The sequence below is a fragment of the Eschscholzia californica genome, unplaced genomic scaffold (assembly GCF_041429995.1).
Source record: "Eschscholzia californica isolate CP2 unplaced genomic scaffold, dmEscCali1.0.p SCAF_1, whole genome shotgun sequence".
Classification (NCBI taxonomy): Eukaryota; Viridiplantae; Streptophyta; class Magnoliopsida; order Ranunculales; family Papaveraceae; genus Eschscholzia; species Eschscholzia californica.
Genome location: NW_028238198.1, coordinates 34,424,822 through 34,441,990, shown reverse-complemented (window position 1 = coordinate 34,441,990; position 17,169 = coordinate 34,424,822). Strand labels below are relative to the sequence as shown.

The following is a 17,169-nucleotide window of genomic DNA, read 5'->3' as shown; positions in this document are numbered from 1 at the left end:
TATTTATGTTACATAATGCACTTAAGATATGGTATACCTCATAGTAATTCAATCTAGGTGTATTTTGTTCTTTGCATATGAAGTTCTGGCTTTTATTTATGTTACATAATGCACTTAAGATATGGTATACCTCATAGTAATTCAATCTAGGTGTATTTTGTTCTTTGCATATGAAGTTCTGGCTTTTATTTATGTTACATAATGCACTTAAGATATGGTATACCTCATAGTAATTCAATCTAGGTGTATTTTGTTCTTTGCATATGAAGTTCTAGACATCAATTTAGTAGATCTTGTCTCATTGGGGCAAGTCCAGACTACTTTCACGGAGGACCTATATGTGCTAGTAAGTGAACTTGAAGAAATATGGTTTTTTTTGCCATATTTATATGTTATATATGTGCTGAAAGTTGTGAACTTGGTAAGATTTTGCCATAAATTGATTATATATGTCTTTGGTTGCAGAAATGTTGAACTCTTCAGAGAGTGAGGAGGTGGATCATTTTGACAAAACATCCGAGAATGACATTGGCAAAAAGAAAGAAGACTTCTGTGAAGTTACAGTACCGACTGTTGGTTTGGAGTTCCGCAATACAGATGAAATGTATGAGCTTTGTCTTGCCTATGCTCGAAAAGAAGGTTTTTCAATCAGAAAACGATCAACTAAAAAAGAAGAAGGAGTAGTTCGATACATCACATTGACATGTGCGAAAAGTGGGACAACTAAATCAGTAGGAAGCAATCCTATTGAACAACAACCTAGTAGTCGAAATGGGTGTAAAGCCAAAATTTGTTCGAAGTTGAATGAAAGTGGGAAATACGAAATTACTAGTGTTCTTTTAGAGCACAATCATATTCTTAGTCACGGAAAAGTTCGCCACTTTAGATGTAATCGAAAGATTAATGCACGTGTGGCAAGACAACTGGAAATTAGTGATATGGCAGGAATTAAAGTGAGCCGAAATTATAAGCAACATGTTGTAGCAGCTGGTGGACATGAGAATGTCCCATTCAATGAAAGAGATTGCAGAAATTATATTCAAAAGAAGAGATCTATACGTCTTAGAGAAGGGGATGCTTTAGCTATCCAACAGTATTTTTTGACAATGCAAAAGAAGACTAATGGTTTTGTTTTTAGTATGGATTTAGACGAGGATGGTTGCTTACGTAATGTGTTTTGGGCAGATAGGAGGAGTCGGGAGGCATACAAAGAATTTGGCGACGTTGTGACGTTTGATACAACCTACTTAACAGGGGCGTGGGAGAGGGGGTGCAACCGGTGCCGTCGCACCGGGCCCCCCTCTACCAAGGGGCCCCATTCTTCCTCAGGCTAAAGGTTCGTCATCTACTTATTACAACTGATGTCATAATACAACAGAGCAAATTTAGCAACTTAGTTGGTGAGTAAGTGGGTCTTGAGCATTAGAGAGCACGGGTTCGAGGCTCTTCAACATGAAACTAACTTTTTTTTTAATTGTTTTATAGGGTTTAATTGTTACGGACCCCTACCACCATACAAAGCCCAATTTTTTTAAAAATTTCATGGTCTTATATATTCTAAAGGCCCCATCCATCTCCCTCTCTCTATTTTTGTTGTTCACTTGTTCCTCTTTGAGTCATCCTAGTTCTCTCATCTTTTATCTCCATCTTAGATACTAACTACAATAGAGTTGCATGTCCTCTTCTTCTAAATGCATCTCTTTTCCCTGTCTTCTTATTAATTTCTACTACCAAAAATATCCATTTTAACAAAATTTTCAAAATCGTACTTATTTGCTATAGGAATACTTCTTTAATTCACATTATATGAAGGGCCCCAGATAAATTTTCGCACTGGGCCCCCTAAATATCGGCCACGCCACTGCTACTTAACAAATAGGTACGGTCTTCCTTTTGCTCCTTTTGTTGGCATTAATCATCATGGGCAATCCATCCTTTTGGGTTGTGGTTTATTGTCTAATGAAGATACAGAGACGTTTAGTTGGTTGTTTAGGACTTGGCTTGACTGTATGGATGGTAAGGCCCCTGATGGTATTATCACAGATCAAGATCAAGCTATGCGGTGAGCTATTGAAGAAGTTTTTCCTAATACAAGACACCGATGGTGTCTTTGGCATATAATGAAGAAGATACCGCAGAAACTAAGTAGCTACAAAGACTATAAGAAGATAAATACTGCGTTGCATAATATTATTTACGACACACTTAGCATTGAAGAGTTCGAGTCAAAGTGGAAAAACATGATAGATCATTACAGTTTGTTAGATAATCGGTGGTTGGATGATATGTATAGGGAGAGGAAACGATGGGTTCCAATATTTGTGAAACCTTACTTTTGGGCGGGAATGTCTAGTACCCAACGAAGTGAAAGTATGAATGCGTTCTTTGATGGATATGTCAATGCAAAAACCTCATTGAAGGTTTTTGTTGAACAATACAATGTGGCTTTAAGAGACAAAGTTGAAAAAGAGGCAAGAGAAGACTTCAGGACTTATAATTTTGACCTGCCTTGTGTGACTCCTTTCCAGCTTGAAAAACAGATGAGAGACATTTACACACTAGCTAAGTTTCAAGATTTTCGGTCAGAACTTACTGGAAAACTTGCTTGTGACTATGTGGATGTCAAAGAGTACGGCACAATGTATGAGTATTTAATTTCAGAGAAAAAGGAATTTGGTAGTGCTAGATATTCGGTGTTTTTTCATCCTATTGAGTGTGATATTAAATGCAATTGTCTTTTGTTTGAGTTTAAGGGCATGTTATGCCGACATGCACTGATGGTGTTGTGTAGAAATGATGTGAAGGTAATACCGGAAAAATACATTCTAAGGAGATGGAGGAAGGATGTGAAAAGATCTCACACCCGGGTTAGTGTCAACTATGGCGGGTGGGATACTACACCGGAGCAAAAACGTTATGATGAATTGTGTGTATTATTCAGTGAAATAGCAGATGAAGCATCCTTGGATGAGAGAAGCACCAATCATTTAAAAGAATGGATGTCGAAGTATAAGTTGAAGATGAACTCAAAAGAGGACAAGAGAACTAGTTCAGGGCGAAGCCAACAAACAGGTTATACGGTCGACTGTGAGGATAATGCAAGGAAAGATATCCGTGATCCAATGTAAGTTAAGTCGAAGGGTCGTCCTAGAGAGGTTAGAATTAAAAAGAAAGCATACAAAAGAAAAAAAGTAAGTAGTATTTGTCTATAATACCTATATTTATTCAAATATATTTTATACATTTCTTATTTTGTGTAACTCTTATTTAGTATTGAATATTATGTTTGTGTTGTAGGTTTCAACATCTAAGATGCCGTCATGTGAGCGAGGGTTGAATACACAAGAGAGTTCGCTCGGTGGTAGTCAACAGAACACAAACTTTACATCAGAACCTAAGATGGTAACTCTTATTTAGTATTTCAAAAATAATACTATGTTTGTGTTTATTTTTTTTGTTTTCACAGTCTAAAATGCCTTCATGTCAGCACGTGTTGGATACACAAGAGAGTTCGCTCGGTGGTAGTCAACAGAACACAAACTTTACACCGGAACCTAGGATGGTAACTCTTATATGTTTGTGTTTATTTTTTTTGTTTTCACAGTCTAATATGTTTTTTGTGTACTTTACTAATATTATCATATCTGATTACAAATGCAGTCTAACATGGAGTTACTGATGGGAGTATATCGTCCTCAATTTGAGAGTGCTTCAACTGTTCCGTTCTCAGCAAATGCGGGGGGTCGACAATTTTATCAGGCAAGGACACGTTTTCAATTGATCGACGAGCCAGATAATGATTTTGATTTTTCAACCGACGACTAAGCAGGATGCGTAATGAATTGTTAATTATGGTCGACTTCAATGTTTGGTTTCAGATACAATGTTGTTTTGATTTTATGTTTGGATTCTATGTTCGGGTTTCATGAATTGTTGTTTGAGAACTTCTTTGGATAAGGTTGTTGTTGTTTCATGTTGTTGTTTGAGAACTTCTTTGGATAAGGTTGTTGTTGTTTGATGTTTGGATTCTATGTTCGGGTTTCATGCAATTGTCTTTTTTTCTTCATGTCTTTTCTTCATGCATTTGTCTTTTTTTCTTCATGTGTTCAAATCCTTCATACTTGAACATGACTTACAAACAAGAGGACTTGCTAAACCTGCTGGAGGACTTTTCGAATCCTTCATACTTTAAACACTAAATTTCATACATAATAACACTAAATTTCATACATAATAACACTAAATTTCATACATAACAACACCAAATTTCATACATAATAAGTCCGAATTTCACACATAACAAAACCAAATTACATACATAACAACACCAAATTCCATACATACCAACACCAAATTTCATAGATAACAACACCAAATTTCATACATAACAATATCAGATTGTAAAAGTGATCTAAATCTTTCCAATGTTTTTCAACTTCAACTCGACGCTTTCTATAATATCTTTCTTTAATTCTTCGCATTGTTGGTAACGCTTCATAGCTTTACGAGATTCTAACTCCAAAGACATCAATTTTTCAGCAATACGGCTTATTTCGTCATCTTCTCTCGTAGACGCTTCCGGTATGTCATCACAATCATAAATATCTTCTTCAAAAATGTGAAAACCACATTCGCGTTTTCCATCATAAGATGACTTTGGGCAACAATAGAACCTTCGACCTTCAGATTTTGCTGTGATGAGCTTAGCAGGACCATCGCCACATGGACACAATCGAAGTTCATCCAACCAACACCAAAATCCACAACCCTTGTCATTAAATCCTCTCTACACACATAGTGAATGATCGTAAACACATTTGAATAGTTTCAAATACTTCAAATAATATATATAACACATAGTAAAAAGAAAACAAATTTTCAAAAATGATACCGCTTGTGGACACTTTGTAAACCATCGATTAGGATTGCGCTCAGTTCTGGAAAGCAACACCTTAAGAAAAACCTTCGAGCAAGCACATATGATTTGTTTTTTTTCTTCTACGGAATCCGATATCATTAATTTTCTATTGCCAAAAACATACATACCTTTATTGTAACATCAGATAGTATCTAAATAAACACAAACACACACAACCACAATATTACCTCTCCGTTTCGGTTAGTCGAGCCATCACCTACAAAACAATATATAGCATGACATTAGACCCTATTTGAGGGCAAATTTCTCTTGTTATAAGTTTACAAGAGGTGTTGGATATCTATAACAATTTTATTTATTGGTGTCTTATTTCATAACATTCTTGATAGTATGCCCGGCTATAATCGGGCCAGAGTACGTGTGCTAAATAGTGTGAGAAAGCTATCAAGTCTCGTACTAAAGTATTTGTGCCTTTGGTTAGGATTCGACTGAGACTATGTCCCAGTATAGAATCATTAATCATTTCACAATATTATGAAGCCAATTATATGGACTTTTGGTTTTAGAAGAATCTATTATACATATGGGTGCAAACACCAGAGTGTATGAGTTTATTCACATGATTATTTTCATGATCATCTAAAAAGCTACATTAGTAAAGGCAACTTAAAGAATTGCTGAGATCACCATAAACTACTCCAAGACTCTGGTATGCCAGTGTGAGAACTGTTGTAAAGGGAACCCTCTTCAAGTTCTGGTTCAAGATACTAAATCTTTAGCTTAGATGAAATACAAGTAAATGAGATCCTTATAATGAGTTTAGAAGTAAACCTAACCCTAAGTTGTATTATTTAACTAAGTTCAAGTAATAAAAACTTCAGAGCATTTGATTCATTAAATCAAAATTCCTTTTTTCCCCTTCTTCTATTTAGACATTGTTCATATATGACCAATAAATCATCAGAAATCTAACTATTCTAAAAGAGAAACATTTCAACCACAGCATCTAGAAACCTAATGAAGATAAGGAAATAGATATGCAAAAAAAAAAACTGATTTTTGAAACATTATACCTAAACTTATAACAAGTAGATGAACAAATAAAAACCCAAAGATTTTGGTTCATGGCAAAAGCCCGATCACTAAGATGAAGCTTGGGTTCGTAGAGAGAGAGAGAGAGAGAGAGATATAGAATTAGAAATTTCTAAAGAGAGTTAGTAAAGAGAAAGAGGTAAGAGAGGTAGATGATGATACAAGAAGAGATTTAACTCTTACCTTTGTTAATGGAAGAAGGAAGAATGAAACCCTAGATTTTTGCTCGCTCCCAAACTCGGTTGGACTGCAAAATCGATTTTGCCCTAGAAAATAACTTGGTCTGAGTAATAAAAGCTTGGTTTACTAAAGAGAAAGAGGTAAGAGAGGTAGATGATGATAGAAGAAGAGATTTAACTCTTACCTTTGTTAATGGAAGAAGGAAGAAGGAAGAATGAAACCCTTGATTTTTGGTAGCTCCCAAATTCGGCTGGACTGCTATTTCGATTTTGCCTTAGAAAATGGATTGGTCTGAGTAATAAAAGCTTGGTTTACTAAAAGGACCTATTTTGAATAGGAGTGAATTGGAGGGATCAAAAACGAAATAGCCAATTTTCCCTCATTTTTGTTCCTGCCAACTCATGATGCATGCCCGGTTGGACTGCCAAATCACCCGGCCGGGATTGAGGCCGGGATTGGCACCGGGCATAGCATCATTTTTGTAATATTAAAGTGAAACCATATGTTCTTAGCTAGTGCACAGTGTAGTAGAGCATGTTCGATGGTTTCTAAATTAGTACAGTTGGGACAATTCATGTTGTTGTCAATATATTTTCCGATTCTACCTCTGACCGGGAGAGATTTTGTGCATATTTTCCAAATGAAGATCTTAATACGCGGAACCGTGGGGAGAGTCCAGATGAACTTCCAGTTCTGCTCGGTTGGTTCTTGATTGATGTTGTTGGTGATGAGGTGTTGGTACATAGATTTGACTGTGAATTTTCCGGATTCAGTAAGCTTCCATTTGATCTGATCTTTGCCTTCGCTGTTCACCGGGATGGCTTTGATGAGGTTTTGAGTCGCAGTATCAAAGTTAGCATTGAGGACCTCTTCATTCCAATTGTTATTGGTGATGAGTTGGGAAACTTTGTTAAGACTAGAGTGATTGTTGTTTTGCATTGGCCCAGTAATATCTGGAATCCAGTTATCTTCCCAGATCTTAATGTCCCTACCTGATTGCACTTCCCATATAGCCAAATTTTCAATCATGCTGTAATGCTTCCTAATGGTCTTCCAATTCCATGAGTGATGAGGTTTCGCTGGGCCAGGTTTATCTGCAAGAGGGAAATATTTAGCTTTAAGAAGTTTGGCCCAAGGTGTATCAAGTTCAATTTTAAGCCTCCAGGCCAGCTTGGATAGAAGGGTTGTGTTGTCAAGCTCCGGCTGATGAATACCCAGGCCTTCGAGATTCTTCGGCTTGCATATATAAGACCAGGTTTTAGTGCGAATACCTTTCGACTTACCCCACCAGAAATTCCTTTGAACGGACTTGATGCGTTTGCAAATTCCTTTCGGAATTGCAAAGCACTGCATCTGATATCGGGGTACGGCCGCAGCTATGGCCGAGATGACCACCGTGCGACCAGCTTGGGACAAAAAAGAATGATTCCATTTGTTGAGCTTGTTCTTGATGTGATCGAGAATATCATTGAAAACCTTTGTTTTCTGAGCTCCTATAAAAAGCTGAGCTCCCAGGTATTTCTCCGAGGTGGAAGCATATTTGACTTTAAGAGTTCGCATAATCAGCCTTTTGAACTTAGGATGCGAGTTTTTGGAGTAGAAGATATTTGACTTAGCATAGTTAATCATTTGACCCGAGGTCTCACAGAAATCTTGGAGAATCTTCTTGAGGATGTGAATGTTGTCGATAATGTTTCTACCAAAGATGATACAGTCATCCGCGAAAAGAAGGTGATATATTTCCAAATCAGCATTGTTTGTGGGGAAACCCAGGAATCTGTTGCCGCTATTATTCATCAATTTGCGACTAAGACCTTCCATAGCGAGAGTGAAGAGAAAAGGAGAGAGGGGGTCGCCTTGTCTAATTCCCCTCGTAGGGTAGAAGGAGTTGCCTGGACGACCATTTACTAGGACAGACATGGAGGAAGTCGAGATACATGTATGTATCATCTTAATCCAGTGATCCTCGTATCCCAAATTTCTCATGATGTCTGTAAGAAAGCTCCATTCAATTCTGTCAAAAGCTTTGGACATATCTAGCTTGAGTCCAAAGTATCCTGTTGCTCCTTTCATCTTTTTATAAGAGTGAATAATTTCTTGGCCTATGATGATGTTATCAGTAATCTGTCTGCCAGGAACATAGGCCGCCTGGAAGGGAGTAATGATGGGGTTCAAAGTTTACTTAAATTTATCTGCAAAAATTTTCGTGATGATCTTGTAGGTAGTGTTGAGGAGACTAATAGGTCTATAGTCAGCTGGGGTTTGAGGAATGGCCGTTTTGGGAATGAGACATATGTGGGTATGGTTGATCTCTGGAGGTAGGTATGCTGTTTCGAAGAAGTTTTGTACTAGGGTGTAGATGTCCGAGCTAATCGTATCCCAATTAGACTGAAAGAAAAAAGGAGGGTATCCATCCGGCCCCGTTGCTGCCTCTCTTTTAAGACTCTTGATCGCCTGATCAATCTCTTCCTTACTCGGAATGGCTAGAAGCTCCAAATTTTGTTCATGGGTAATCGCTGAGTTAAAAAGGTTAAGGGTGGAGGGATCTTCTTTCGGGTTAATAGTGGTGCTAATGTTGAGGAGATGAGAAGAGAGGATGCTTTGGATCTCTTTAAAGTCTTCCTTTCAATCTCCATTGTTATCTTTAATAGTTGTGATCTTGTTAGTTCTATCTCGTTGGATTGCTTGAGAGTGGAAGTATTTAGTATTCCTATCTCCAAGGGTGAGAAAATTATTTCTAGACTTTTCCTTCCAGAGACTCTCTTGTTGGTTGTAAAGCTCTTCGAGTTTATCGTTAAGGCGTATGTAGTCTACTATAGAGTTGTTGTTCTGCATTTGCTTGATAGTCTGGGTAATGTTGTTCTCAATGTTTCCGAAGACCTTTTTATTCCAGTTTGTGAGTTTTCTACTCAGCTTCTTGAGATCACCTTGAATATTATTGTTGTTTTGATTGTTTTTTATGCAATTCCAGTTACCTTCTATGAAACTGTGACACTCCGGGTGGGTCATCCAAGTACGGATAAACTTAAAAGGTTTAGGGCTTAACTGGCTGAGGTCTCTGTTGTCTAGTAAAATGGGAGCATGGTCAGATCCTACTGCATCAAGATGGGTGACTCCAGAGGTTTGAAAATGTTGCAACCAATGAAGATTAGCTAACCCCCTATCAAGTCTCTCTTGAATGAGGTGTTCACCAAATTGCTTGTTGCTCCAAGTATAAGGTTTTCCTTGATACCCTATATCCAAAAGACCTAAACTGTTTATGATGTCTATAATTTTAGGGGTATGAGAATTTGAAGCTTTAGATCCACCACATTTCTCTAAAGGTTCAAGAATGCAATTCAAATCTCCTATGATTAACCATGGATCATCAATGTCGGAGCAGAGTTGTGTAAGAGTATTCCAAGGCTTAAGCTTGTTGTTGTGATAAGGGGAGCCGTAGAAACCAGTGATGTTGATATGATTCTTCGACTTATTCATGATAAGCTCTGCATGGATGATGTTGTGGTCAGAGTGCTTGATCTTGACATTTAGGTGATGTTTCCAGTAAATCGCAAGTCCACCCGCTTTGTTGATCGGGTCAACAAAATAACTAGCATAATGTTTTTGGATAGGAATGATTTTGTTCATAATGTTATCTTTGTTTTTAGTTTCAGAAAGAAATATTATATCCGGTTGGTGTTTTGTGATGAGTTTGAGTATGTGTTTCTTGGTGAGGAAAGTGGAAGCACCTCTCACATTCCAACTAAGGATTGAAGGGCTTTCCTCAGCTGGGATGTTATTATTCATATCAACAGTAGAGCAAATACAGTCAAAAGAAAAAGACCATAAACAACACACTAAGCAGAAATAATAACAAGGAACGAGATACATAAATATAGAGGAGAACGGAAAAGACTCAGACAGTAAGCTAGAAAGATGAGACTATAATTTTAACCACTAAACAAACTACACTAAAAAGATTAACCCAAGAAAGCTATCAGTACATTAACTCGACGAAAACATAAGCATGAAGAAAAATGATAACTAATATATATATATATATATATATAGATATTTTGATGAAATAAAAATAAAGTCTCTACTAACCAAGAACAGAACCAGGGTTACAAAGCAAGAAGACAAACTAAGATCTCAGACCAACTCAAACATAGATGAAATTAGGTATTGGAATTGTTATTCATAACCATGCATCGGAATACATAGAAGCTTATGTTACAACCACCAGAAGTCGAAGCGCAGAGGAATGTGAATCTTTAGCCATTTTAAAAGGAATGGAATGGGCGGTGGCCCATAACTACAGGAAAATCATCATAGAAAATGACAATATCAATGTAATTCAATATCTACAAAAGAATAGAAATTAAATACAATGACAAACCAAAAGGAACATTCAAAAAAGAAGAGAAATCGGATCCCTTACGGAAGCAGTCAAATATTCGTTTGTAAACAGGAACTTCAATCAAGTTGCAGATAAGCTAGCAAAGTGGGCGAGGAAAAGGAAAAAATCTCAGTCATGGAAGAATATCCCTTACTTTATTTCAAAATTGTATTGTAATAGAACTCTTGTTGTTTAATATATTCTATCTTTTCAACAAAAAAAAAGAAAGATGAAATTAGGTAGATACTCATGATAACAAGAAGTATAACTTATGCTAGGAATAATAACACATAAACACATGAAATTAACCTATTAATTTGCTACATAGAGTAACTATCTGACCAGTTTCATCACAACAAGACCTGGTTTCTTCTATATGTCATAGGCATTAAGAAAACCAAGACTAACAAATAAGATGATGACACCAAACAGAAGAAGCTAGAAATCAAGAAGTAAACTTCTACATCCACCAATAATCTACCACCACAGAGTACTCTGAATTATGTTAAGTTCAAGGGTTTGATTTTTGGGGAAATCAGCATATAGGGTGTGTACTATTTGTGAACTCTAAGATCTATCAACAGAGGTTGACAGAGAAAGAGGGAATCACAAGCAAGATCACATATACACTATTAATATTATGGGTTAACTAAAGAATACTAATATTAAAGTTTGAGGGTTAGGATTGAGACTTCCCTGTTCTATGAGATCTGTGAAGGTGAAGGAGTTAATTGTTCTTTGCTGCTTGTTCCAAATTTATTTGATTCCTGGGTATTCAACATGAGGAAAACGATGGAGGGATCGGGATGCTTTGAGCGTCTTCCAAAATGGAGCAAGTGCTTCTGTGGTTGAAAGTGTTCCTGGTTAGAGATCCTTTTGATTGGGTGTGAGTTGATGATAATGGAACCTAGATGATGATAAACTATGTTTGTATCCTTTTAGATTGTGAAGGATTGAGCTGAAATGATGAAAAACCTGGTTGAGATTTAGGGTTAGGTCGAAAGAAGAGGGAAAAAAATCGCCACTAGGTGACGTCATCGAGTCTCTCTCTCCTAAAAAAAACCTGATTATTATAGGTATGACTGCCAATTCAATATTAGTAAAAGTTCAAACCACACCAGTAGAAGTAGATGGAAAAAAAAATTCAAAATTTCATAAAATTCATGAGATTTCTTAAAATAGGAACTCAGAAATTCCATCGTTACCCCCGTATTCTATCGCAGGAGATATATGCCCCACCAAAACTAATACTCAACTAATCTTATTCTCTTTCAACAAAAAAAGAACTAATCTTATTCTCGATAAAAATAAAACAACATGGTAAAGTTGTTGCAACTAGCTTAAATGACATACAACATAGAAAGACTAATTTGGAGTATTAGACAAATGAGTTGAGAGTTTGATTTGGAGGTTTAATTGTTGTATCAATTACACAATTTGAAGATACATCAATTTTTATGTCGTGCCCTGAGTAAGATTTTAAGAGAAAAAAACATTTTCCTACTTGTTTATTGCATTAAATTGCGGTCATGAATTATTTTGGGTTCAATTATTATTTTTTTCAATAGCTTTATCATTGATATGATAAGCTTTTAACGGCTATTTCATTTGTACTGGGTCCAAACTCCGGGTCACACTCCTGAAACCGGGGGTTTGGTCCATTTGGATGCGGATATTGGCAAAACAATATAGCATTACTAAAAAGATGAGTAAGAAACACTTCCAAGCAGCAAATCTCCCAAAAAAGAAGAAAACTCTAATTTCTACTTTTACTTCTTCATCTATACGTGAGGAGCACAACCGGATCCAAACTCTGGGTTACACTCAAGAACTCCTCACAGCGGGGGTTTAAATGGCGAAACTCTCAGAACAATCTCTAGTTTATCGTCTCCACAAGCACATGAAAAAGCAAGTACCAACTCAATCGATTACCATGGCTAAAAAAATGAGTAAAAGAACACTTCCAATCTTTTTAAAGAACAAAAGGGAAGCATCATCACTCCAGCACTTGTACATAAGATCAACTACAACTTTTTCTTTTCTAACATATATTCAAATACTTAAATCAAACTCCAAAACTTCCAAATCTAGGTCAATCTTGAAAAACGAACACAAATATAAAATAAGATCATGCTACTCAATGAGATTTCACGTACTCCCGAACAATGTTAAGACCTTCTGATTCCTCGCCATAATCCTGCAGTTTTGTTCGAAACCCAATTCTGGTTAACAAAAAAATATCAAATAGAACAAAGAATCACAGAGTAATTTATTTGTCAAATTACCTTCACAACAACCATTGAGCACCCCACAACTTTTCTTGCCTTTCCCTCGGAATCGATCTTGCACAACTGTGTGGTTGGAACAAGTGAAATAGAGTAAGATAGTGAAATTAGACAGTTCTTGAATTACAAAAGATAAGTGGAAATTGAACCAGAGCAATACTCTACAAAGGGTTCTGTATCTTCTTGTAAGAACAATGCATAATAAGGTGAACCAACGTTGTGCATTTTCACTAATATTTACAATTTTTACTCAAGAGAAAGGATATAATCTTATATGGGCTTCAGAAAAATGAAGGAAATCTTCACAAGGACTGCAAACACATCAATATAGTGGGAAAAGTCCGCGTGGACTAAGGGTGGCAAAGTATACAAGATTTACGACTCACTTGTTTTTTAGTTAGAATTCTACAAATTTAATATGGTATCGAAGCTCAGTTTACAAACGATAGCCTGACGGCAAAATGTGCTCCTAGTGACCCAATTAAAAATGCATTTGGCTCAAAGCACGGGATGTGTAGGGGAAGTTTAAGAAAGATCCCACGTGGACTAAATGTGCATCTTCACTCATCGCCAATAGGTTTTGACATCAGATGCCGCAAACTTAAAACTATCACCAGAAGAAGAAAAAAATGAAACTGTAAATACGAAGACCAGAAATTGATTACACTTACCCCAGACCATTCACCGAGAGTTTTAGCACTTGGAACAGCTATTAAGCTCACGTTGTGATCGGCACAAAGAGCTTTGACCAGTTTAACATAGTCCACTTGGTTGCAGTCCTCTGCCAATACACAGAGTTGTGCAGCATGCTTCTCGATCACCTTGGCACCTTGATGGAGTCCTCGGATAAGCCCATCATGAGCAAGTGACTTCTTTAGCACAAGTTGTAGTGCTGTCATTATATCCATCGGCTCCCCTAGAGCTGGGGCAGGTGCCTCAGTAACAGCTGCAACTTCTTCACTGCACATGTAAATGGGCCAAGTTAACTATTTCCATTTTTAATATTTGTTGAGGAAAAATATTATAATTTTTTAAAAGAATATTGTGGTTTTGGGATGCCTACAGTTAACAAACGACATTAAGTACGAAATTTTCTTTTTGAAAAACTCTGAACCACTAAACAAAAGAGCTTTTGTAATATCCGAAGACAACTATATAGACAAATTGACGTACCCCGACATGATTTCAGCAGAAAACTAGATCCAAAGCTCCTGTGCTGATATAAGAAATAACATTAAAAGATTAAAACAACAAAAAAGTTCGATGGTGTAAAAAAATCAAAATTCAAATTTAAGAAAAAGAAGTTACAACTAGGGTATGCACATAATGCTAGCGTCATTAGATTATTGGCATAGTCCAACTAGATAATCGTTATTGTAAACGTGGCAAATGATTTATAAGCATGCCTTTTAGATTATTCAGATAAGTATCACTAAAATCAAAACCCTAGTTTATGAGTGGACAAACTAATGAACTATAATGCAATATGTTACTAAGTTCCTATTCTGATAAAGTTATCAGATATCAGATAATACCCGAAACCCGATTCAACTCATTTTATCGTAGTCAATATCTAATATATCATTTCAAACTACAATACCAAAAATTAAAATTTAATATAAGAGGACTTAGCGCATTATAGGAGCCTGTTTCCATCTCCAACTAATCAAATCTCTAATTACTTAAAATGCCAAAAGAACCAAAAATTACTAATTAGTCAAAATCTTCAGAGTTCATCAACTCTCTTCTAAGTTCAAATCTACCATTGTATAAACAAAGAACTCAATGAGAAAATTTAGAACAATATCAGTACAGATCTAGGACTAAATTCTTACTAGTTGTCATCTGAATCGTGTTTTTTTTACTAATTGAATTACATTACATAAAAAACACTAGCAAACCAAAAATCTAGATAACAGTCGCTTTGAACAATCTAATTCTAGTACCACTAAAGTCATTACAGAAAGCCTAGCCGCCTAGGTTGTTTATATGGTACGAACTTGAGTTTTGAAGACTTACCTGAAGAAATTTAGGTTTTTGTTTTTCTGCTTACGAGTACGAAGTAAAGGATTAAGGCTAGGGTTTGAGCCAGAAAAGTTTTATAGGTAAGATTAATAAGTCTCTGCCGTCGGATGGATGAAATAAATTGCAACCGTTCTTTGTTACAAAAATGAATGGTTATTCCATTTTGGGTACAATTTCTGACCAACTATAAAATTTGGGCCCTATATTTTAACAAAGAGAAAAAAAAAAAAGAACCGATGATTTGGGGAAATAAGAAAAATATCCGGGATGCAAAATTTTAAAAGGAGATATGGGAAATTTAGAAGATTTTTCGGAGAAACAAACTTTCTGGGTATCCTGCATTAAATTTTACAAAAAATCCAAATTTAAAATTTTCTTATTTTGGTACTTCTTTAATTTCCCTTTTCCGTCTTTCTTCTTCTTTAAAAGTTAAAACTAAACAGAGAAAAAAAAATTCTAGAGAGAGAAAGAGAAAACTTCAAAAATCTTCAACAATTTCGAACTATCAAAGTATAGGGCGTTAAAATCAAACTTCATCATCAAACAATCCTCTTCAAGAGAGGTAAATAATGTTTCTTCTACTTTTCTTAATTGATTTTCATGTCTAAAACCCTAAAAAAAAATTCAATTTTGTAATCTAGGGTTGTTAATTTGTAATTCGTTTTTCTTCCTTAGAATTTATGTTGTTAGGGTTTATATGTGTAGTTAGGCTTTAGATTTGTGTTGTTAGGGTTTAAAATTTAAGTTGTTAGTAGGGTTTATGGTGAACACGAACCAGACTCAGTGGAACGGTCGAGCGTCGAAAAATGTTGTGCATTTCGTACCTCACGAAACTTTTCGTGGCTAGGCAGTTCCAGGAAAGTTATCATGGGTGTGGTTGCTCACGAAACTTTTCATGGGTTGGGTTTCTCACAAAAATTTTCGTGCCTTTTAGACCCACAAAATTTTTCAGAGTTGAGTTACATTTGTTAAACTTATTCAATGGTCCATTTTGGTGTTAGTCAGAATATTTATTTTGGAGTATTTTGTTATGGATGCGTAAAAAACAGAGGGTGGACAAATTTGATCAAACCTTCCCCCACTCGAGTTGTGGTTCCTACCGGAAGGAGAAACACCCTACTATGTCTGAACGTGTCTGACGTGAGAAGTTACGCTCCAAACGCAATGCTGAGAAAAAATCGAGCAAAACCCACAAATTTTGGACGAGGGTAAGTCAAACGAGGAGTTGGGCGAAGAGTCAGGCGAGGAAGCGGGCGAGGAAGCGGGCGAAGAACCAGTGAAAGAAGAGGCAAAAGAAGAAGCAGAGGAAGAAGTAGCGACTAACGAGGCCGAACTAGTCGTTGATGAGGATGGATTCCCGCAGACCGATCCTTACTTAAGTACTACAAGTTGCACATTGCCAACAATATATAGCATGGGAAGGTAAATGTTAATCTTTGAATGATCAATTATTTTAACATTTTTCTTATGAATCTTGTTTAATTTTGGGTTAATAACACGTTGAATTCCAGCTTCGAAATCGAGTTTTGACCGTCAACCCAACAACTGGATGGATTGATAAATGAAACCTCAACGAGGAGTGCAACTTTGTAAAATAGAATGTTCAAAATTCTAGGTTTCAATCAATTATTGAACATATGTATCGAAGGTTAGACGAGGCACTTGTTAGTGCTTTTGTGGAGAAGTTTTTTCAGAGACCAACACCTTCCATTTACCGTTTGGGGAGATGATGATCACACTAAATGATGTGAAACACATCGTCAATATCTCTGTTGATGGAAATGCGGTATATAGCACAACAAGTGCCTCAATGTACTTGGATGATGTGTTAGATTTGATGAATAAAACTCCATGACTTAGTCGTAAAGATGCGAATGATGCATTAAGAAACGAGAGTTTGAAAACAGGGAAACTAGAGTATCTGATGAGTAAGTTTGGAAAGTCGAAGAATAATTTTTCGAAGGAGTATTGCGCAAGGGCATGTCTACTTTACGTCGTCAGATCTTGTATTTGCCTCGACAAAAGCGGTAATAAGGTGAATGTTCAATATCTTCAGTGTTTTGAAGTTTTGGACAATGTACATAACTACTCGTGGGGTTCCGCCTGCCTTGCTAACATGCTGCATCAAATGGCAATTATGACTAGGTTTGAGGTGAAACAGATGGGTGGATGCTTTACCCTTCTTATGGTACGTTAGGATTTCGTACTTGATAAATTATTTTTTATTCCTTTTAAAAATTGTATACTAAATCTCTGAATCATTTTCTTAGGTTTGGATTTACGAGCATTTTCATACTCTTAGTGAGTGGAATGTTAATTCTAAATTTCAA

At 36.3% G+C, this 17,169-nt stretch overlaps 2 protein-coding genes, 1 long non-coding RNA gene and 1 pseudogene across 4 annotated transcripts; 1 reads left to right on the top strand and 3 right to left on the bottom strand.

The window, feature by feature from the left end:
• Nucleotides 1-449: 449 nt before the first annotated feature.
• LOC147566317 (protein FAR1-RELATED SEQUENCE 6-like) lies at nucleotides 450-3,825 on the top strand (annotated as a pseudogene).
• An 813-nt stretch (nucleotides 3,826-4,638) lies between these two features.
• On the bottom strand, nucleotides 4,639-5,130 carry LOC147566316 (uncharacterized). The gene is made up of 3 exons (XR_015238252.1): nucleotides 5,107-5,130; nucleotides 4,892-5,024; nucleotides 4,639-4,786 (listed from the first exon to the last, which is right to left on the bottom strand). It is a non-coding gene; the product is annotated as an uncharacterized LOC147566316 (long non-coding RNA).
• Nucleotides 5,131-8,776: 3,646 nt separating this feature from the next.
• Nucleotides 8,777-9,937, bottom strand: LOC147566315 (uncharacterized). Its single transcript, XM_086654145.1, has one exon. The coding sequence runs from the start codon at nucleotides 9,935-9,937 to the stop codon at nucleotides 8,777-8,779; it is 1,161 nt and encodes a 386-aa protein (XP_086510271.1).
• A 2,493-nt stretch (nucleotides 9,938-12,430) lies between these two features.
• On the bottom strand, nucleotides 12,431-15,010 carry LOC147566314 (small ribosomal subunit protein eS12-like). 2 transcript variants are annotated; one of them, XM_086652792.1, is made up of 5 exons: nucleotides 14,834-15,010; nucleotides 13,988-14,030; nucleotides 13,486-13,774; nucleotides 12,815-12,880; nucleotides 12,431-12,726 (listed from the first exon to the last, which is right to left on the bottom strand). In XM_086652792.1, the coding sequence occupies exons 2-5, from the start codon at nucleotides 13,993-13,995 to the stop codon at nucleotides 12,667-12,669; spliced, it is 423 nt and encodes a 140-aa protein (XP_086508918.1). In that variant the 5' UTR covers nucleotides 13,996-14,030; nucleotides 14,834-15,010; the 3' UTR covers nucleotides 12,431-12,666. The 2 variants fall into 2 exon arrangements, with proteins under 2 accessions (XP_086508918.1, XP_086508919.1); XM_086652793.1 differs by having other exon boundaries at nucleotides 13,988-14,025; nucleotides 14,834-14,891.
• Between the last annotated feature and the right edge of the window lie 2,159 nt (nucleotides 15,011-17,169).